The following is a 24,064-nucleotide window of genomic DNA, read 5'->3' on the forward strand; positions in this document are numbered from 1 at the left end:
GTTTCACTACATATGTCACTGCACAGTCTACTATGAGATACGGGGACGCTTTCACTGTTTATTCAGAGATGGTTTTGACTTGTTAGATAGAGTCATGAGATATCTGGATCAGAGATGTCTCGGATTATTTCTACTTGAGATACAGAGGCATAGAGACTCTCTATTGAGAGGGCATAGACAGAGACAGTCTCAGAGATGCATCTCAGATTTCTTCAGTCCGAGTACCACAGAGGCAGAGGGGCCACCACCACCACAGGGCTCAGTTCCCACCCATACACACACCAGTGGTACTCTCATTGACCGAGCTATAGAGTTGGGGAGATCGAGACGACCACGACTGAGGAGGGGAGCCACGTAGCACCAACGGAGATTGCGGCAGAGGATCCACAGGATTCTAGCATGACACCCAAAGTGTCGATCAGGATAGACCTCATGCTGCTGCTATATTGTATCATGGTGACACTTATCCCCATTTTGTACCTTTGTGGCATTATACCATTGCTCAGCTTACCAGCCACCCATAGGAGTCGGTAGCACTCCTATCTCAGTTTCTAGTTTGTAGTTTTCTTTGTTTGTACCCAGACTTGGTACTAGACTCACCATTGTAATCAGTTTGGTCTCTAGGTCATTTTGGCCTTTTGTAGACGTTAATATATCATTTTATCATTTCATCTCTCTCTCTCTCTCTCTCTCTCTCTCTCTCTCTCTCTCTCTCTCTCTCTCTCTCTCTCTCTCTCTCTCTCTCGCGCGCGCTGTGAAAACCATGCTGATTTCTATTACTCCTGGAGATGCTCGGCAGTACAAAACTGTGGTACAACTGGCCTGTAGGCCATGAGCATGTCCAAGGCCACAACCTGAAAACTGTAAACCTGTTATGATTAAGCCTAAACTGAGAAAAGGCCAAGGGCAAATCCTTTTTTAAAGAGAGTAAAGTGTGCCCTGCCAACAGAAGGAGAGATGAGTGACTTCCAGCAGCCTTTTAAACATTGGTATCTTGAATCCTCTGAACAAGTATCACCACTTGTGATATAACAAAGTACCAGCAATCCAAAAAGACCACCACACAGAAATACAGTGTGCAACTGTAGAGGAGGATGAGCGTGAGCCCAAATGTTATGGTCTGGCAGTTGGGTACCACCGAAATGTTCCTGGAATGACCCTAGACTGCGTGGTCTCCAGAATTTCTGTCAGACCGGACTGTTTTAAAAAAGTATGAACACAATTTGGTTGAAGAACCAATGCTTCATTTGAGACTCCAATGCCCACTTTTTCGAAGCCTTCTTTTCCAACTTGAAAGGTTCTTTGTATAAGAAAGCCCCTAATTGACAACTTGCCTCCCCCTCCCTATCTCTTCCATCTCCCAGTGCTTCATCATTGTGCTCTCAAAGAATCCACGATCCTCTTCTCCTCCAGAGGTTAAAGGTGTCATGCATCTAAAGATTTGCAATTTGTAGCTGAAAATTATTGTATTAAGTATTTTGGTGTTCCATTCTGGTCCCCATTCCCCTTTCCGTTCAGCCGGCCTGTTCAGCGTTCCATGTTTCTCTACAACGAAGTCTCTCTGGTACAGGTTGGGAAGGTGCAGATCTGGTTCCTCTTTGTGGGCTAAAACCCCGGTACAAGAGGCTTTTGACAGGCTGAAGAAACACAGCTGTACAGCCAAAGCCAAAATCAACTAGGCTATATAACAAGCGCCACGCCTAAAGACCATAAAGCATGAATTCTCATGTGCTGCATTGGTCTGGTAATATCTTAGTCCATGTTTGTTGTTTGAAGAAATTTAGGCGGCAAAGGGGGCGTTTCGAGCAAGCATGCGGTAATGAAACATCAAGAATATTAAGACTCTTCTTTTAAGCAAATGAAAACGGTTGCAATTAGATTGGTTATAGACTAAAGAACTGCAGACATATATGCAATGGCCGTGTGGAAAGCTTTCAATAATCGATCTTGCATTCAAGATGAGTCAAAATCCAAGAAACCTTCTTCCATAAGACATCCCAACCAATGGGGTAACCAAGATGCTGAACTAAGTGACCATGAGGAACAATTTGACTAGGCCATAAATGTGAACGCCAGCCATAATGGGAAAGGGCAAAAGACGCTACTTCGCAAAATTGATATGTAAACTAGCAGCAAGACCATACAGTGACAACTTATCCATAATTTTGTACATCTTGGACTGAATTTTGTGAAAAAATAATGAACCATCAGCATCATAGTTTTTTCTGGGCACGTTTGATTGGGGAACCGTACCGTCAAATGCATCCGAGTCCGATTGAATTATGATTGGGGGTTTTCGGGCTTCCCCAGCGATTTAAGAAAACGGCCCTCCATTACGATTGGGGGGTCTGATCTGTACCGATCCGCTATTTGCATACCTGTCTGAATCTGATGTATGGTTGACATATGGAGAAACTATGATCACCATAAGCCTCAGCAACAAAATATAATCCATTGCCTGGTGAGTTTCTCTATAAACAACATAGGATGTGCTGCAATGACATTAAGCAATGCACTAGCTGACAACCTTGACGGACCAAGCATCTCAAATTCCATGACTCTGAATCGAACCAAGAATGAATCGTGCTATCCCACCTTCATGAAGCCAATAGATTACATCATGAAGTTTAGACCCAAAGCTCAGCTTTTCATAATAGCCGCACTAAAGCCCCGATGGATTGTATCGAAGGCCTTAGCAATGTTAACTTGCATGGTCAAGACATCTTGTTGGGACTATTTTGCATATTCAATCCCCATGTAGACATTTGAAATATTATCGGAGTGTGAACAAAACCTTGTTGTGCAAGATGCAAACCCGAATGAAGGTGATGTTTGAGCCGATGGATGAACACATTGGTCATCAATTTCTAAAAACTGGCATAAGCGAAATAGGTCTCCAATCATCAAACATCAAACGTCTCAGTTGTTTCTTAGGGAATGATTAAAACATACCTTTTCAAAAGCAGGAAGCATTCAAGACTGTCAAGTTGCCAAGGTTGTTCAATTTGACGAACGGGACAATTTTACATTCTGTTTTGTATCATGAACTTGTACGTTTTGTTCAAGACTTGTTCGACAGTTTTTAGGTCAAGGTTGGGGCCTCTGTTGATCGGCCAAAATGGAACATTGTGAGCCATATTTTTGGCCTTTTTCCATGTGTTTGGGCTCTAGCCTTTTTAGTTCTTTATTCTAGTAAGCTCTTTTCCCTCATGTTTATTCTTTGAAGAGTAGACTAGACTCTATGCTAAAATAACATGTCTTCTAGTTTTTATCGTAAGTTACATCCCCAGTGTGTATAATTTTTGTATTTGAAATAATATCGCACGTCTTCGTACATGTACTGATGGTACATGACCATACATGTCAACCCTGCTGTCAACAATAATTAGTCATACGAAATAGAGGAACCTTGGGATCAACCTAGAATGCTTGCAAAAACCTTCATGGTGAGTCCATCCCTACCCGGTGATTTCCGTTCATCCAAACCATGAAGCACCGAATTCAATTATGTTTTAATAAATGAGTTCTCAAAAGTTTGAGCTTCAGCCAGGCTTAAGGGAAATGAAAGGGTTGATTCCTTCCAGAAATACATCACATGCCTGCTCAACATATGAGCGAGGTGGTGAAGGAGAAGCATATAAAGTCTTAAATAAAGAGAAGCGTGCGAGTGTGCACACACAGTTTGACATGAAAGCTTCCTCCGAGAGCTATCCAGCAAAAATGGAGTATTAAGAAATTCACCGTATGCAATTTGATATGTGCACATTTCCTTCACTGGTGGAATTATAGTGGTTTAATTATACCGAGCAAGCTCTCTCAACATGGTGACTCATTCTGTGGCCATAGTGCTCAAACATTAATTTGTTATTTGTCATTAGCTTCTCAGATTGATAGAGAATTGCGGATCCAAAGGTCCATTATTCGAACTTTTGGCCGGGTAAGGAGAAGTGCTTCTTGAGGTTCTGTCGGTTTGCCTGTTTGCCTGTTTGCTTTTGTTTTGTTTTCCCATGGCTTTTGTGAGCAGATGAACTTTTCTCTTGCAGCTGGAGCTACACACTGATCTGGTGGATGCGCACCTCTATGTTTTTAGAAGGTCCGTGAATGAATCTCATCTAAGTTTAGCAATTTGAGCAGGTTTATTGTATTAAGTTATGGTCTGTAAGGTTTCATTTAACTGGTGTATGTATATAGAGCCATTTTGCAGGAAGTCTTAACTCAATGCCCTAATATTCACAGTATCAAGAAAGAGTTGGTGCCTTACCTTCTAAGGTCACAGCTGGTATGTGTCTGACTATCTCCTTATATGCTCGGTATGCCTTAGCATTTTGATCAGAAAATTTCTGGGGAGATACGAACCCTCCATATCACACGTGTTCATGCCCTTGTTTCCAAAAAATTCATGTCTGTCTTTTGAATACAACACACCCTTTTTCTAATCATTCTGTAAATATCCTCTTCAAATTGTAGCCTTCCCGTACGTAAGAGTGAAAGCTAAGGGTTTAATAGTCCCCTTCTGTTGCAGCCAGGTGCTGTGCTTATATTTGTTGATGAAGGGAAATTTAACTAATTGCAGAGGTTTAGACCAGCTTCACCAAGCAAAGGACAGGCAGAGGATTTTGGTGAAAAGAACACAGGCAAGGATAGATCATTGTCAAACCAGCTCAAGTGTTGTGCATACATTGTCAACAAGGACCGATACTGTGCTCGTGTCAATTCTGTCCAGTCATTTACTGATATTAATCAAGATGTACGCCTTCTTATCTGCTTTTAGCTATCCGAAAATGTTATCAAGTATTTCTCAGCTTGCTTATTTTGCCTGCATTGTTTCAATAAATCAGGTTGCAGGTGAAAGAGCCATACACATGACTGGATATGAAGTCTCTAAAAACAATAACGTGATTCATCCTACTGCCAAGTTGGGCTACAAGTCAACGGTAATACACTTGTTGTTTTGCCATTTGCTCTCTTTGTGAACCAGTCTCAAAAGGATTTTTCACTCCTTAATCTAGGTTGGACCACATTGCATGCTGGGTGAAGGTTCAGAAATGGGTGACAAATGTAGCATCAAGCGCTCTGTTGTAGGCCGACATTGTCGTATCGGATCGGGCGTCAAGGTATGGAGACATCGATGCTCTTCTCTTAGTGTAGAGTGATTAGTGATCTTCATGAGATTGCATGCGTCGTAGGGTCGTTTCTCTCAGGCATAATGAATGTAACTTCAGATATTGAATTTTCCTTGAAGCTGTGATTTCTTTCGCTTCAGATTATGAATTCAGTGGTGATGGATCATGTCACTCTGGAGGATGGTTGTCAAATTCAAGGCTCAGTCATTTGTAGCAATGCACACCTCCAGGAGCGTGTTGTATTGAAGGATTGCCAAGTAAGTGTAGATAGACAGAGTTATCAAGCAAATGTATGTACTATTTTATACAAACATTTTTTTTTTCTGTAGGTTGGTCCAGCATACACGGTTACAACTGGTGAACATCAAGGTGAGGCTCTTGCTAAACGCTAGAGAAATTCGATCCAATAGACAGCTACAGTGCGAAGCCAATTTACACAAGTAGCTTTGCATGCAAGCCTTGCCCTTCCTTAAAGCAAGGTTCTGCTGTCCTTTTTCTCAATCGGTGGCACTGTGCATTTGAGTTGTCTTGTCGTCATGATCAAGTGGGAAGGCAGTGATAGATACCCCTTTAGCAGTATTTTGAGGCATTTAGTCTGTGGAAATCAGTTGAATGGGGGGATTGAATAAGTAATATAGAAAATAACTAGGGCAATCGGGTCTTGTGACACGGTTGTTCTTGCTAAGTGGCCTTAACCTTTTGCAGCTATTGAAACTGCTTGTAACAGTTGTCAGAATATCAAGTATATTGATTACCGCAAGTACATGAGAGACAGCAAGTGCTTGGAGAGTTGTGACTAAAATTTGCTAACATTCAGCTGGTCTTTGAGTGGTGCATGCATAGTTTTTGGCCAAATAAGGCTGTAATAGAATGTTGAAATCCTGGGAGCAGTTGAGGACCGTTGGATAAAGCTTGTGAAGTAGGGCCACATGGCAAGTTCATGATGGCAAACTTCCCCCCCCCTCCTATTTCTTAGAAGAGAGGCATTAACTATGCATTGTCTTTTGTATGCCATTGTGTGGTAGTTGACAATAATTTCCCTATTTCCATTAAGGGGTATTGAGTAGTGGGTCATAGACAGTCTTTCTCATCCTCTTATGTAGGCCATTGTGACTTTTCACCTTTTTGTCAAATCAATGCTAACAATAGGTGCACAAAGGCTCAATGCAAGGGGAGGGGTCCTCCCATTCCACCCTTTTTGTCAGTTTGTGCATGCCCTTATGCCATTGTTTTTTTGTATTTCGTTGTTTTCTTGTGTGTTTTTGTCTGCTCTTTTTTGGGGATTTTTGTTGATAATGTGTGCTTGTTTGTTGTGTGCGATTTGTTTTCTTGTCATCTTGGTATGTGTTCTTATGGTTGATTGCATAGTGATGTGTGTGTGTGTGTTTGTTGTTTTCTTTCTTGTTGTTAACCAATGACGGACGTCTTCTTACATTTTTTTGAGTCATGGGCCGGGTTTGTTGGTTTTATAGGTGCTTGGGTAATCGTCGATGAGAGGTGCACCACATATCTCATTCGAAAGTATTTTTATTTTGGCCAGCCAGTGTGGACTTCATGTGTGAATGGGCCAAACCTATATAAAAGAGTCATTGTGACCTAAATTCCTCATTCTGAAGGGTGCATGCTAAAGAAGAGTGCGCTTGTCCTACCTCTATCTCTTTTTCTATTGTGTGCTCACGAGTGTGTCTGTATGCTTGTGTATGTGTGTGTGTGTGTGAGAGAGAGAGAGAGAGAGAGAGAGAGAGAGAGAAATGAAATGAAATGAAATGTTATATTAACGTCTTCAAAAGGCCAAAATGACCTATGAGACCAATCAGTTACAAAATAGTGAATCTAATACCATGTCTGGGTACAAAAGAACTAGAAAAGAACTAGAAGTGGAACAAAATACTACTACTACTACTACAATCTAAAACTACGTGGGTGTAGCAGCTGATACAATAGGTACCCGGTAAACTGGATGTAACAGTGTGTGAAACAAAGATGGAAGAAATGGTGAGGATCCATCCTCATCTGCACTCTGGATGTCAAGAGAGTATGGCTCGAATCTTCTGTTGTAGTCTCCGTCGATGCTGTGTAGCTCCTCCTCAGTCGCGGTCGTCTGTATCTCTGTAGCTCCAATGCTCGGTCGATGAGAGTGCCAGTAGTGGTCGAATGAGTGTGGGACGAGCTCTGCAGTGGTGGCTGCTCCTCTGGCTGTCCCATATCTAGTGAAAAGAAATCTGTAATGCGTCTCTGGGACTGCCTCTCTCTAGCTCTCCCCAGTAAAGTGTCTCTATACCTGTGTAACTCAAGTAGATATAGTCCAAGACATCTCTGATCCTCATAACTCATGACCCTAGATAGAGGACCAAAACCCTATCTGAATAAGCAGTGGAAACGCCCCCGTATCTCATAGAACACTGTGCAATGACATATGTAGTGCAACTCTGTCTCTGGCTCTCTCTGGCATAATCGGCATATCCTGCTGTCTGCTGGTATCCCTCTGAATCTACCAGTCTCAATCTCGAGCTGATGTGAGGATGTGCGTATCTGACCAATGGCACAATGCAAACCATGAGACATATGTGTGTCCATGTAGCTGGGTCGAATCACAAACCCATCTCCTGTGAGGTGGAGAAGATGCTCTCTATAGAAAGCCATCTTCGTGCTCAACTCCTGAGGCGGCTCTATCCATGTCCTCCTGGTGTCGAGCTGGATCAGGTCCTGACGAATGAGTCTAGTGATCTCCACCCGTGTAAGAGACAGCGAGGGTGCCTGAAGAGAATACTGGAAAGGGGGCAACCTGTCCATGGTGAAGCCATGCGTCTGAAACCATGAAGTCATCTGTGCATACCAGCATGAAGTGTCCCCCTGTAGAGCTAACTGTCTGGAAGACTCAAGGGCCAGTCTAGCATATCTGTCTCTAGTAGTATCCCATAGGCTATGCACAAAGGACACTGATATGGTAAGCGCCTCAATCTCCATGGGGGGGGCAGCTAGCTCTGCTCGAATGATCGCGTGAGGTACGGAGGCCTTGGCTCTAATCAATCGGGAGATCATAGATACCAAGGGCCTCTCCATACGTCTCCAACCATCCTGGCCTACAGAAGGTCCCCATTCCTGTACCCCATACATCATAGCTGAGGCTACTAAAGTATCAAAGAGCCATAACTTTGTCCGAGGTTCCTGGAACTGAACCTGCGAACACATCCTCTCCAAGCCTCCCAAGGCCGCATAAGCACTGGTCAGTCTAGTCTCTGCTGCTCTCCCCAAAGAAAACCTCGGCCCAGTGAAGACTATCCCAAGGTAAGTGTATGCATCTGTATACTCCACAATCTCTTGACCATACGTGAAGGTCGGTGCCGATCTCCTGATCCACTGCGGTGTGGTGTTAAACACCATGACCTTGGTTTTACCAAGGTTTACAGACAATCCACTATCCTCTGTAAAACTGTGTAATGCATCCAATTGTCGCTGCATACCCTCTGGTGAGTCAGAGATCAAGACAATATCATCAGCATATAACAACAATGGGATCCACGTCCCTGCCAGCTGGGCACCTCTATCACCCTCTCTGTCAAAGTAATCAGACACCTCATCAACATACATACCAAATAGAGTAGGAGACAATGGGCAACCCTGTTTCACCCCGATAGTGGAGTGAACTAAGTTAGATATCCCCTCTGGGGTGCGTACATGTCCCATCACTGATCTGTATAAAGCCATAATCCCCCAAATCAACACTGTGGGCACCCCCATCTCCTGCAGTCTGCGCATCAGTCGAGCTCTCGGTACCATGTCAAATGCTTTGCGGAAATCCACAAAGCTACAATAAATCCGTCTCCCATGTGACCTGCCCTCCTCAATGATAGCTCTGAGTGTCAAAATATGGTCAAGAGTGGAGAAACCCCTCCTGAAACCTGCCTGTCCCTTTGCCCGTACACCCTCACCCTCTGCCCAGTTACTCAACTGCTGCTCAATAATGGATGCATACAATCGTGCCAGTGTGTGTCCAACCATAATAGTGCGGTAATTTCCAGGCTCTGTAGGATCACCTGCCTTGAATATAGGCACAATAGTAGACAACCTCCAAGTCTCAGGTAATCCCTCACACATGGCACGATTGAACAACACTGCAAGAACCTCCATCAGCATATCCCTAGCATGTATAAAGTGCTCCGCTACTAGACCGTCATGATCGTAAGCCCTCTTGGTCCTCATCCTGGAGGTTGAGAGAGAGAGAGAGAGAGAGAGAGAGAGAGAGAGAGAGAGATTGAGCATTACGGCGGTATTGGTGATGGTGAGGCGGTTGAGCGCGGCGACGACGGCTCCTTCGTAACGAAGAATCTTTCACGGCGACGAGGGTAGAGTGGTGAGTAACACCCTTCCTCTCTTTGAGCTTGCTAGGTTAGCTTGGTTGTGTGCTTGCAGCCATCCGTAGCTCGCACATGGTGCTCGTCAAGTTCATAGCTCCGACAGTACGACAGATGCGTACATTTTTTGCATCGTTGGGGACTCGCTCTCTACCAAGCTCGAGAAGCACTCTGTGCTGTCTTGTGAAGTCACTCAGTGCACGCAGGAAAGGTAGCGGAAGGTGCGTGTGCTTTTGATACAAATTTGTTAAGAATGGTAGGAAAGTTCAGTTCTGTTAAGCTTTCTTAAGCTCTGTTCACCGGTTCCGTGAGCTCTGTTTTAGTTTTGTTATGCACTCTGTGAGTTTTGTGTTGTAGTTCGGTTCTTTTCTGGTTTTGTTAGATTTACGCGCGCGATCGTTCAATTCTGTGTGCGACACGTAGATTTGTGCGCGGGTACAACCACATGCAACTTCGTGCACGTACGGCCAACGACCACGTAGGCATATCCGAAAACCTTATCTACAAAAGGATGCCACACAAGTAAAAACCGGTCAGGAGAGCATGTCCGCAATGCCAGTACTCACATGTAATTGTTGTGGCATAGATCATTTGATTGCATAGTGCCCCCATAACCCAAATGCACCTAAGATCACACCCTTGAATTTGGTCGAAATTGCTAGTGGGACATCAACAATACCAGAAGTCGTACCCATCAATGTGATTACACGAACAATGCTTCAAAATTCAGACCATATTCTTGAAGAAAGAGATACTGCATCGATTGCCTAAGCAAAGAAAAATAAAACACGAAGGAAGAGATCGCTAAATACCGGAAGTTCAAAACCGAGTTCCTAGGCAAACATAGGGATAGGAGATGATCCCGTGTATATGAACGACACCAAGGATGATTCAGATTCAATTGAAACAATGGAAACCAAACCATTACCACAAAGAGAAAAGCCAACAAAGAACACCATGAGACATAGCCAAATTGAAACCCAATTGAGGAGAGCCATAAAGAATCCTTGTAAACACAACAAGTGTTTCCAAATCCAATCGAAAACCTCAAAGATAAGCCACGAGGGCCAAAAGAGGAAAACCACAAGAAGATTGGGACCTACCCCAACCCAATAGAGGAGATTGAGCGAGTTCAACACCTAGGAGGTTTGGTGGAGGAGACTCAAAGAGAGCTAGAACCAAAACCTAGACATGTGAAGATTTCTGACACAATGTTTTCCATGCAAGTACATCCTCACCACACGAACCATAGACCGTTAGCCATACCCAGCATCATCCGAGAAGAGAGCGAGGACAAGACATCAGAAAGTGGACATACACCTTTCTTGTATGAAAAGAAGTTCAGTGAGGGAATGCCTGATCTCATTGAGGAAGGGGAGATTCCATCCCCTGTTCCTAGTCAAGGATGTACATCTCACGAAATGTCATTGAATGTTGCCAAGCTAGTGGATTTCATGTCTTTAGAGGTTCGAATGACTATCATAGCAAAGTTATACGGAGATCCTGAGCTATTCTTTGCACTTCGAGCATTCCTCAATAGGGAGATACATGTTGGATTATCGTAATTTGCGCAAATGAATAGGCTTGATTTGATTATGAGTGTTCAGTAGAATCAAGTGCAATTGCCTGACTTAGAGGGACACGAGTCTGTTGTCAAGTACCCATGAATGAATCAGGGCAGTATTTTGAAGGTGATGAATCTAATGCAACCCTACCTATTACTACAAAAGGATTAACTATAAAGGAAATCCTTGATGATGGTGCGGGAGTTAGCATCGTTACTAAAAATGGTTGGGAATTCATGGGAAAACCCCACCCGAGCGTTACAAACATTATGATAAAGATGGCCAATGATACCATTGCAAAACCTATTGGGATGCTTAGGGATCTCAAGAAGTTCTATGGCACAGAGTACGACATAATTTCATTGTGATAAATTTCTCTAAGCACCCTCATATGAAATGATCTAGGACGACCTTTTATGAGGGAAGCACAAATGATCCATGATTGTTCTAAAAACCATGTCTATCTGCAATTCCAGGTTTCTGGTGGATTTGGTGACCGGTAAAGTATACCCCCTAGGAAGTAGAGACATTATTGATCATCTCTCTGACACTATAGTTCACTCAGTCCCACTACAATATTGTAATACTTGTAAGAAGGATACATACATTGGCTAGGATTCTCCTTATATGGACGTGTTATCGTGTATGATGGAGTCAGATAATGTTGATTGGATACACCTAGTTGCAACCATAGACACCTGGGGAAGCAAAGGAATGAGGAAGAGTTACCACATGTTGCACACGTGAACATGGTAAGTGCAATGTATATATCCTCTAAGGGTAAGAAATTTGTAGACCAACTTGACAGTGCCATCGTTGACTCTATAGAAGACTCTGACCAATGAAACTTAGAGATTGAATCCCACAGTGAAACTTATTCTGAGTCTCATGAATTGGGAGATAAAGCAATTCTATAGGCAAAACATTCAAGACCGAGTTCATCAACCTATGTTAGCTCATCCAAGAGTGAAGAGGACACCAGCGAGGACCAATCTAGTGAGTCAAATCTAGACGTAAATCAAAAGTGGATCCTAGGCAAGAAAAAAAGGAGCTGTAAGGGGCGGCAATATCAAGTAAAAGTGTGTGTTCGGATGAATGAAAAGAAATCCACTGGAGAATGGCTTTGTTATGTGGGAGCTTTGGATGCTCATTGAAAGCTAGTAGACAATTGGGGTGAATACCTCCAAAGTGTCATGTGGTGCAGTCCACAACCCCATGACATTGCCCAAATAAAGATTGTAGAGAAGTCCAAGTTGAGCCGTACAGCGAGGAGACGACAGAACTGAGAATTAGACAAACAACAAAAAGAAGCAGAAGCTAAGGCCAAGAAATTGAAATACGTTGGTAAGGAACCGTATCGCGTCTGTGAAATTACTCCGCAAGGTACCATTCGTGTGGAGACTCTAGATGGAATTGAAACCATGGGATTCTTCATTGGGAGTAAATTCAAAAGATACTATGATCCCCTAAGCCAAGAGGAATTACGTGCTATCCATCAAAAGAAAGAAGCAAAAGAACCAGCTAAGTTAAGAAAGATACAAGCCAAGATTGAAGCTCGAGAGCGACAACAACGTATTAGATGCCAATGAGAAGCCAATTTGGATGTTACACATTCATTCGAAGTCGAAGTAAATGAAGATTCTATAAACTCTGAACCGCCTCTACGGTACCCAATTGAGTTGAACAACTCATATGGGTAAGTACTATATAATGCATTATTGGACATATGAGCTCAACATAATTTGTTATCCTATGGAGTGTGGTGTCAGCTAGGAAAACCACCTTTATCCACAAGTACCATCCAAGGCAAGGGCTTCAATAATAAGAAGACCACTATTTTTGGAATCCTACACACTCTTGTCATTTATGACAACGGGACGATGGTTCAAAGCTTTTTGGTCATGCTTGTTGGCACTATGGAGGGTAACATAAACCTAGAGCGCACATGGATATCTGCAACTAAATGTAGTATTGATTGGGCAATCAAGAGTATCACGACACATAAACCAACTCTCAACCCAACCCCTCAAGCAACAGTCCCTAAGATATAGCCTCCAGACGAATCACAGAACAAAACATTGCAGATTCCAGAGGTTAAAGCATCTGTACATGTAGCATAAACCTCTAAAAGTTCAACTTTCATGCTTAAAACAGAGAATGTGGCACCCAGGAATCAACATGTTTTGACAAGGGGAACATACAAATGGGTCCCTATAGCTTCATTAACGACCACGTTCTCGATGTTCAATCTGGTTCAAAACAAAAGCTTTGTAAGAGACACCCCACTCGCCCCAAGAAATATAAGAAAACATTACGTAAAAGCCCAAGGCTACTATGACGAAAATGATCAAATCTGGGTGCCTAAACGTAAATTGTGTTCTTTTCTGTCACCTATTGACCCATGTGAGTTGGATCTTGTAACTATTGAGCCGATTAAAGACCGCGGGAGGGAAAAGATCACGGAATACTACACAGTGTTCCAGAGCTAGTTTGGGTGCCAAAACGGTAACGATTTGTTTCACTTAGCTCAGGAATAGGGAAGTCCAATGAAGCTTCATGTAGTTCATCCAGAGAATACAAACTCCTACACAATAATCTTTGCTCGCCCAATGTACGGCCTTCGGTGAAAACTCGGTGGACAACCGAATATGTAAGCTTATGGTGTGCAAACTGCGTAGTGGAGGAACCTAGTTTGTGATGTCATTGACCACCATGTGTAGCTGATCCTAAGGAAGCAAAACAGGGAAAGAGGGAGGGAGAGGGAGGGGAGACGAGGGAGATGAGAAGGAGGAGGAATAGGAAGGGGGATGGAGAGGAGAGAAGGAGGGGAGGAGAGAGGATGGAGGGAGAGGCAGAGGAGATGGAGGAGGAGGAGAGAACAAGATTTTTTGTTTTTGGAGAAAAAAAGAATATTGAAAAAGTGGACTTTAGTGAGTGTAAGTAAAAAAAGTCCAAAAATAATTATATATGTGTGTGTGTGTGTGTGTGTTTGGGAGAAGTTTTAGGCAAAAAATAAGTGATTTTTTGTGTGAAAAAAATCATGTTTTGCCCCTTATTTATGCATGCTTTTGATGACATGTCAAGAGAAAGAGAAAAGATGGACTAGTTAATTCCGCAATCCCTTTTCCCCTTCACCTTTGGAAACACATCGTAGTCGGGAATCAAATCAGTAGTAGAAACTAGTAATTACCAAACCCAGTTACCACGATAACTGTACAATGAATATTTAGTCAGATGCCCAATCCTGTGCCTATAAATAGGATCCATTACTCATTTTGAGAGCTATTTTCATTATTGCTATCATTGCTACTGTTATAGCTATTGTTACTCTGGAGCTTAGTCTACTCTTTGTATTGTTTAGCCTCTCCTTTGAGCACTACTTGACTCTGATGATTGTACTTAACATCAATTGTACTCTTATCTGAATATACATTTCAATTCTAGTCTCAGCCTCTTGTTTCCATTTCAAATTTATTCATTATCTCATCTTGTATTTGAAGTCTACTTACCTGACCCGATCTAACTAACTCTAACAATCCAACCTAGAATTGTTGTCAAAAGGGAATAGTTCATTCCATTTTGGCAATCAGATGGTGAGATGAATAGCTATTGGCAGAAAATCTATCTCTCAATTGGATTTTGGAGTTAGCTGAAATTCAATCATGCCACCCAGAAGAGTTAGACGTGGATGAAGGATGACAATGAAATTTGTGGAGGAACTAGATCCTGTCAATACCACTCCATAGGAGTCGAAGCGAGGCTCCAACATTGACATTGACCCTGAAAACAAGACGGATGCGAACTTGGACTAGCGGGATGCTGAGGAGTTGGAGGATTCCTAGCATTCTCACAAGTCCAGGCACAGGAATTTGAAAAGAGCAGAGGGGTGGTCTCACTCCACTAGATCTTGAAAGAAGGATAGCACGTCAGAACAGACTTGAATGAAGCTAGGAATACTGACCTGGGGATGAAAAAAGATAGATAATAGTCCAAATCTCCATCGAAGCTAGCCATCAGACACAAGAGGCCAACTGAGTGGCACTGTGAGTAAATTCAATTGGAAGAGAGGTCTTCTAGCTCAGATAATAGTTTTGGTAACAAGAAAGATGAAATGTATGCTAAAGTGTTTGAGCGGATCTAGAAACTCACAGTGGAACTTGATGATATTAGAAGAACCTTACTAGAAGCTGCAAAATTCATAAAGAAGAAGAGGAAAGCAGCTAGATAAGCCATGGTAGTAGAATTATCCGCCATAAGGGATGATGAGGTTCCTGTTATTCAAGTGGATTATAAGATAAAAAAGAAATGTGAACCATTGCCAGTATTTATACTAGATGGTGGGGCAGAAATGAACATCCTAGGAGAACATTTTGAGACAGAAACTTGGGACCCAAGATCTCAAGCCAACACCTTTCAAAATCAAAATGGCTGATTAGAGTGTGGTTCAAGCTACTGGCTTGATTGAGAACATGCAGATCAGAGTTGGGAAAGACAAGTTCAAAACCACCTTCTTAGTAATGAATGTACAAGGAACATATGGAACGTTGTTCGGAAGACCTTGGCTTAGGATTACTGGAGCCATACATGATTATGCAAGTCAGACATATTGACTATTCATGGGCCTAACAAAAGAATTCACATAAAAATTGATAACACAAGAACTTGGAAAAAGGCAATGAGGCCAAAAGAACTTTGCAAGAAGTATGGTACAAAGAAGATTGAGCGTATGCTCGCATCCATGATTTTTTTTTCAATTGTAGAGATTGATTTGAATGCTATTTTGATGGACAAAGAGAAAGCTAAAAGACAAGTTCAACAATACCCTGACCAATTTACTGAATTAAATTGTGGTGAGAGGAGAGTAGACTAGTTGGACTAGAAGAAGCAAGATTTTAGGTCAAAAGCACGGTACAACCATAATAATACAAAGAATCAAGACCAAGCTATTGAAAGAGAAAAAATGGAACCTGAACTTGCTAAGCCAGGAGATTCATTCAATGAATATGTAATATTCAAACTAGAAAAGAAGTGGATTCATTGGCCAAAAGAAAAGGAGGTGGTCCAAATTGGCTACTTCTAGACTATCAAGAGATTGAGGAATGGAATCTGGGCTCAAAGGAAAATCCCAAAATGGTTAAGCTAAACAAGCATTTGAAGTGAGGAATTAAAGAGAAAGCCAAGGCATTGTTTGAAAAGTATCAAGACATATTCTCAAGGGAGCACAATATATGAAGGGTGTCGATCCACAATTGTGCGAACATTGGATACCACTAAAGCTAGATGCCAGACCAGTGAGGTTGCAACTATATAGAGTGAATCCCAATTATACTAAGAGGGTGAAAGAAGAAATTGATAATTTTTTGAAATTTAGGTTCATAACATAAGTGGCAAGCAACAACTGGTTATTTCCAATTGTGGTGGTACCCAAGAAGGATGGAAAGTTGATTGTGTGTATGGATTACAAAAAGCTTAATGCTCAGACAATCAAAGATCCATTTCCACTTCCATTCACAAAATGCTGTTATATGAGATTACTGACACGAAATGTATAGTTCATGGATGGCTATAAGGACTACAATCAATTGAACATTGAGAAAAGATGACTTTTAATCACTGAATGGGGAGCATTCATGTATTTGGGTTGTGTAATGCTCAAGTTACTTTTTAGAGATGTATGATGCCATTTGGGTTGTGTGATGCTCCAACTACTTTTCAAAGATGTGTGATGGAGCTCTTGCATAAGTTTTGGGCTTTTTTATAAATGATTTCTCAATCTTATCAACTAAGAAATGCATCTACTATTTTTTGAAATGGTCTTTGAAAGATGCAAGGAGAAGAGAAATTTTTTCAACCCATTCAAGTTAGTGTTCATGGTGTGGAAAGGCGAACTTCTAGGATGCATTATCTCTAGAAACAATATTGAGATGGTTGATGATAAGATTAAATGTGTTTAACAAGCCAGATTACCAATAAATATATTTAAGTAACTTCATTCTTTAGGTATATTAATTTTTTTGATCAATGATTCATTCGCACGTTTGCAGCAAAGGCACTTTCTTTGTATGAATTGGCTCAGAAGGGACGAAGTACAGCTGGACCTCAGAATGTCAAGCAAGTTTCTAGAGCTTGAATGAGGAAATCAATAGGAATACAATATTGTATCAACTAGATTGGGATGCCATTTTCCATGTACATGTGGATGCATCTGGCATGGCGATGGGAGCTATATTGGGCCAACCTTATGGGAAGACAGACTACCTAGTCTACTTTTCTAGTCGCCGGTTCAATATAACTGAACAAGGATATTCCACAACCGATAGGGAACCACTCAAAGTGGTTTTTAGTGCAACAAAGTTTAGACATTATCTATTGGTTAAACTATGTCACTTTTATGTTGACCATCAAGCTCTTCTGTTTTCGATCAACAAAGTGATTATTCAAGGGAGACTGATCAGATGGATGATTTTTTTAATGGACTTTGAGTTTAGAATCTTCCATAAGGCAGGCAAGACCCATTATGGTGTTGATTTCCTATCAAGGAGTGCAAAAGAACCCACTATGGTGTTGATCTGGACCATCCCCTCTCGCATTTTAAAATAATTCAACATCTACTGATTCATCTCGCATCCATATTTTTGAAAAACCTTTTATATGCCTTGATTTCCAAGGAGTACAAAAGGCTTTTCAAAAATATCAACGCGAGATGAATCAGCAGACACTGTTGCAAATGCTGATTTATTTTAAAATGTGAGAGGGGATGGTCCAGATCCAAAGTGGCAAGATGTGTATGATTTTCTTCAGCTTGATGGATTTCCAGAGGACTTGTCCCAAGCGAGTAAGAAGGCAATGATATTGAAGTGTCTAAAGTTCACTATCATAGGAGAAGCATTCTAAAAATTGGGAGTTGATGGGGTTCCTTGAAGGTGCCTATGCAAGGGAGAATGAACGTGATTATAGAGGCTCATAGTGGGAGCTTCAGAGAACATTTTTTCTGTTAACATCACTTACAAGAAGATTCTGCAAGTAGGGCTACGGTGGCATACTATGATGTCTAATGGAAGGGATTTTTGTAAAACTTGGAAGCAAGGTAAATATTACCAAGGGATTTCATATGTTCCACATAATAAGTTAGGTTTCATTCTTGCATATTTTTCATGCTCTTAAGGTCAGGAGCTTTATATAGGTCACTATGTAGAGATCAAGTGAATTGTGTGTCTACTGAAGGGACTGTCAATCAAGCTGACTTAGAGCATTTATAAACCATTCAGGAAGAGGTAGTCTCAAATACTTCATAAGAACAAACATTCCCTATCCTTATGGGGCTAAAAAAGCACCAAGTATGAGTTATCTTATTGAGGGAGATATGATTGGTACCCCTAGAAGAACAGTCAACCATGATTTTTATAGTACCATTATACTAATGGAAGAGGAGCCAAAATTTATATGAATGACCATAACAGATGTTATGTTTGTGAGGACTTAGGAAATCTTGAGTTTTAAGAACAAACAATTGATAATGGATATTAACATTGATGAGAGAGGGGTTGCCTTTCTTAGGATAGATAATCCTAATCTTGTAGATGCGATGTGTGTATAATTGGAACCAAAGATAAAGCGGATGAGGGGGTCGAGAGACCGTCTTTGGAAAATGACTTGAGAGCTAAATTCATAGCTATGAAAGAACTTGTGAGAGTGCTTATTGATAATCCTAGTGAGGGATTGTATAAGCTAGTGACCAAAGAGGGAAAAAGCTACTATATCAGAGAAGACATGAACCCAAAGGATCTTACAAACATCAAAAGGATGTGCATGTACATCTATCAATTGGAAATAAAAAAACGACCTATTGTGGTAGAAAATAATGGGCATGAGTATAAGTGCATGTATGTGGCAGGCATGGAAAAGCTTTCAAATTGAGGAGAACCATTTTCTATCATTTACTTGAACCAAGTGGCCAATAGAAAGCAAGCCTAGGGAGAGGTAATCTTTATGGGTCAAGTCACAAAAATTCCACCACATGTAGAGAACGCACACATGAGAGCATCGATAACACCCAGAATCTCATATAATGGAGTGAGAGTGAGCTACTTGTAAGAACCAAAGCCTATGAGAGGCGGCTTTATGGATGTAACTAGGTCATCCTTGCCACACCATATCGAGCGAGTTGTGCCAGATGTGACTACAAGAGAAGCACCAACAACTATACCTAGAGCGCCAACATCTACAATGTATGAGGAAGATTTATTTAGGAGCTTTGAAAGGGATGAGATATGTCATTGAGCCAAGACATATGCATCCATCTCAAGTTGCAAAATGCATGGCATCAAAGTACAATGGATCAGGGGATCCCATGCGCATTTTGCTACCATCACTTAAAGAAGTTTTGAGAGTGAAACACATCACAAAGTCCACATTCAACTTGAAGGTTCTGGGTTAACACTAGTTTGGTACCAAAATAGGACACTTAAGTGTCCTTTTTAAGGTTCTTTGTAAAAAAACTTACGCCCTTTTTAGAAACCATACTAATAATTCCTTTTGAGGGACTCTTATACCATATGTAAGTCAAAAATATAAATGTTAGAAAAAGAAATAACCATTTTTAGGAACTTGATAAAGCATCCCAAAGTAAGTATGGTACAAAAGAACAAGCTTACATCAATAGAAATGCAGATTACACCTCAACAAAAATCTCTTAGACATGAAAAATATTATAGGCCCACCCTTAGAACCAAATAAGTGACACATGATTGCTCTCATCCACTTGAAAAATCATCTTCACAACCAAATAATTCAATCTTGTTGTCCCTATTCACAGCAAAACAACAACTCTAAATATGTGTGAAATACATGTGCAATGTGCACATTGCAAAACTAACATGTTGGCAAATAAACATTCTTGAAACCAATATAATGGAAATATCCACTACCACATAGACAAAAAATTTGAGATTTTCAACAAGAAGTGTAGCCTCACCACTATATAAAATTGCCCTAAATAAAACTTGTAAGAATAGCATACAAGGTATTGAACATTCTTGGGACCAATGTAATGCTACAACGATATCCACATAGATAAAAACTTGGGTTTTCAACAAACATTTCAGCAAGACAGACCACTTCATAAACTTGGCATAAATCTCATGCTATCACTTCACCATTGTCACTCAAGCATCATTACCTCATAAAATTTCCATAGAGCTTCAAACTATCACAGGGAGATTGTTCTCACAACTTACAGTGCATGTATACCAACTCAATCATAGCCCGCCATTGCATGGTACTTATAGAAACATGGCTCCACACACAATTTTTTTTTTGCATTTTGCACATCCATACATAGTCCTTGTTGGATTTGATCCAACTACTATCTTTCCCTCATGCAAAAATTGCTTTCTTTCATAAGCGCATACAAAACAATACTTACTTGTTTTTCAGCTCATATCAAAATGTGTCCATCCATAGGATCACTCGTACACAAAACCTCTCTTGGGTGCCGAAAGCCAAAATGATTATCCACTGTCATATAATATATGCATAATACAAAATCAACATACCCCAGAATAATGTGTGCCACCATTTCAGCCATCAATACTTGTCTCTAAGTTGTATCCAAAACCGAATACCATCGAAGACATCACAACCTGATTTGCATTTATTATTCATGATAGCGATCTCAAGGCATGTAACGATAACTCTTCGGCCACTTCCAAACTGTCTTTGAGCTTCACCACTCTTCATGCCATATACATTTTATGCAAAAATTTAGACTTTTTGTCCATCCAATTGCAACTCAAGAGTCCTTTCCTTGCATCATATGCATAACGTGATACACCTCTTTCACAATGATCAACCTACAATAACCGTGGCTCTAGAAAACTCTTCCTATTTGTCATATATGTTCATGTGCTTCCATTGCCCTGTGCCCTCAAGTGTAACAATAGCTTCATCAATTAAAAAGAACATGATGACCTCTTTGATTTAATTCTACAACAAGTGTAGACACAACATGCCATGACAACTCATGACATGGAAACTTGTCATAAATACAAAAAGAGTAATTGTAACCAGTTTCTGAGTCACATAAGCTCCACAATGGAACTGCAAACTTGTGCATCTTCTTAAGATTATAGACTCGACAAAGATTCAACTTACGTTTAGATGGAATTATTCTCTCATCAATAGATACATTCTTTCCACAATTGTAGTGCAATTGAAAAGTGGCATTCAGCCTTTCTTCCAATGACAAAACTTTCCATAACTTGTACTCTCTAGTTCCCTTCACAAGAGGCCGTTGCAAGTTATCTCGTACAAGCAAAAAATGCTTTATTAGTTGATATTCTGTTTGCCCCATCTTCTTGGCATAGTTAGGATACCGGACAACACCGCAAGCATCTCTTTGCCAAATAACAATTTTTGTCTGGCATACATTACAAGGCCATACCAATAGACACTCCCAAAAACAACAAGAATGAATGTCTATCCATTGCATTCCAATTTCAAGCTGACTCATGCTTTGCCAAAACTTTTTACGTTTTTTCATTGCATATCTATTTGTCTCAGCCACAATAGTGTCTAGCAAATCAAGAGGAAATAGAGCCAAAAAAAGCTGAATCTCTGTAAACTCTCTTGGAACTTGTCCCAAGTCTGGCACCACAATATCTACAAATGGTGGTAATCTGTTGAAAGTTCCTTCAGGCTCCACATGCATTTTATGACCACTCTTCCAAGTTGGAAATCTTACATTTGACCAATCACCCTGATTATCAAAATCTTGCAAGACAAAGCCTTTTGCCTCCAAAATCTCATCTTCACACTCTTCTTCCTTGCCCAAAGATGCATGTTTATCTGTGAAATCATCACCATCTTGCATAACATCCATAGATTGACCCTTTTTTATAGCATGCTTTTGTGAGGTGCACCGCTTCTTGAGAATCTTGTTCCCCTTCTTGTGAGCATGACTACTCTCAGCATGAGCATTAGCATTTTACCTCCTTGCATTAACCTCCACAACTCCAACATCACAATATCTTACAAGACTCTCATCATCGGAAAACCCAGAAACTACTTTGGCATGAAAGCTAGTACCAAACAAAGAGGCATCCACATTAGTTTCATCCACATGACTACTAAAACATTCTTTTGCATGTATTGCCATTGGTCGGCCTATACCCACAATCTTCTTCTTAGGAGGTTGACCTCTCATAGCAACTATAGAGGCCACATTAGGCAATCCAGTAAGAGGCATGCTTGCAATAGAAGAAATTATAGACACACCCAAAACATCGATAGCCAAAGACTTCTCATGTATATCCACAATATTGGAGTTCAATGCATCATCCAAATTACCCATCACATGCATCATAGGAGCATCCTCAAAAGGCATTTCAACCGCATCAAATGCAAGTGACATACCACATTCGGCAATACATTTGACCTTACATTAAGAGCATCCCTCTTTTGTGATGCCAAAAATTGTGCCAGAATGAACTCATCATCCACATCTGCGATGCATTGGCAAGGCATATCCACGCTTGCCTCTGCAATTTGAATAAGATGCATTCTCAAGGACTCTCATGATAACATGTAGGTAGTGGAGTCACTTTCAAAGACACACTTAAACAACCTTTTGCGTGCATTGAATGATATGATTTTTCTTGGATAGCACTACTCTTTCCAATCAAGAGGATGAGCCTTCTTTTCCCATGCAAGCCCAAACTTTTTGGCCAGATAGATCAGCTTGCAGCCCTCTAAAGATGCACAAAATTGTAGAGATGGTAGCTCACACTCAAGCACAAGTACCACCATGAGGAGAGGGGACAAGATGCTCACCATCTGCTGCCTTGAATCTACAAAAAATAGCACATTTGTGCACTATTTTTTCCTGCAAAAAGACTTTCTTAAGAGAAGTTTTGGCTGGGCACTGACACACACTCATTTCAAAAATGGGCCTAACCCTTTTGCATTAATTTTTGGATTCAATTTGAGCCGTTGAATTGCCTTGCCCATTGCATGGCGGCTTGGATTTTTCCAACCTTCTCCCTTCCAAGGCTCCATAGCCAAAGCCGTACAATAAAACAAAAACCCACCAAGCTAATTAGGCAATGTTTTGGGTTTTGGGGTACTTTTTCAAGTGTTGATGGACAGGGACAACCCAGGCTAGTTTTCCACTCATACTTGCTAAATGTACCCTTTCTAAAAAATCAAGCAATTTAATGTGTTTGCAGGACATTTTAGTGTCTCAGGACACTTTAGTATCCAATTATAGGACTAGTGTTAACTTTGGAAGGCATAGCCCTTACATGGTTCTAGCCTTTGAAAAAAGAAGATTATGGGAACATGGAAGCACTAGTGCAAGACTTTGTGGACAAGTTTTTAATGTGTGGAGTTAAGCAAAGCACATTATATTGTTACAAATTCATTCCTTCAAGCAGAAAGGTAATGAAAAAGTATGAGAGACTGCCTTGTGATTCAAGCAATTAGTATTGAGAGATGTCCACTAGGATAGAAACCTCAGGAGGATAGGCAAGTAGTGTTGTTAATTCAAGGGATTAAAATACGAGCACCTCAAGAAAGACTTGCACTTGAAAAAGTGTGCGACTTTAGATGAGGTCACAAAAGAAGCTTCTATTTAGTAGACAATCACAAGATCTATAGAGAGGTATTGCAAGATGTGAATACTATCTTGAATGATTCATGTTTGACTGCTAGTGATGTAAATACAACAAGGATGACATAACTACACTAGCAACCAGTGAATCTTGAGAAGCTTGCATTTGAGCTTATGAGGAGAATGAGTGAGACGTTGAAAATCCCAAATTAGAGAATACCACCCTTGAAATGTTGCTTGAAAGGTAGAGGGGATCATCCGACACTGAAATATCCCATGTTGCCACAACAATATCCTAGATAGAAGTGGTGTGCCATTGAGAATACGTGGAAAAATCATATCACTTAGGAATGTTACTACAATATGGGTCAAGTTAGGGAAAGGCCTTGTCAGCCTAGTCTACAATACCAACCT

The 24,064-nt window shown here is 40.9% G+C and overlaps 1 protein-coding gene and 1 pseudogene across 1 annotated transcript in view; one reads left to right on the forward strand and one right to left on the reverse strand.

The window, feature by feature from the left end:
- The window catches only part of LOC147417947 (transferases/nucleotidyltransferase), a 72,410-nt gene extending 66,459 nt beyond the window's left edge, over window positions 1-5,951 (forward strand). Inside the window, exons 6-13 of the mRNA XM_086506448.1 lie at window positions 3,879-3,937; window positions 4,044-4,093; window positions 4,192-4,279; window positions 4,574-4,747; window positions 4,839-4,934; window positions 5,010-5,114; window positions 5,264-5,380; window positions 5,453-5,951. Of these exons, the coding sequence (XP_086362574.1) occupies window positions 3,879-3,937; window positions 4,044-4,093; window positions 4,192-4,279; window positions 4,574-4,747; window positions 4,839-4,934; window positions 5,010-5,114; window positions 5,264-5,380; window positions 5,453-5,515 (752 nt within the window). The 3' untranslated portion in view covers window positions 5,516-5,951. The remainder of the gene's footprint in view (window positions 1-3,878; window positions 3,938-4,043; window positions 4,094-4,191; window positions 4,280-4,573; window positions 4,748-4,838; window positions 4,935-5,009; window positions 5,115-5,263; window positions 5,381-5,452) is intronic.
- A 15,855-nt stretch (window positions 5,952-21,806) lies between these two features.
- LOC147417949 (uncharacterized) lies at window positions 21,807-22,453 on the reverse strand (annotated as a pseudogene).
- Between the last annotated feature and the right edge of the window lie 1,611 nt (window positions 22,454-24,064).

This window comes from Adiantum capillus-veneris, chromosome 30 (assembly GCF_014529385.1).
Source record: "Adiantum capillus-veneris isolate H3 chromosome 30, ASM1452938v2, whole genome shotgun sequence".
Taxonomy (NCBI): Eukaryota; Viridiplantae; Streptophyta; class Polypodiopsida; order Polypodiales; family Pteridaceae; genus Adiantum; species Adiantum capillus-veneris.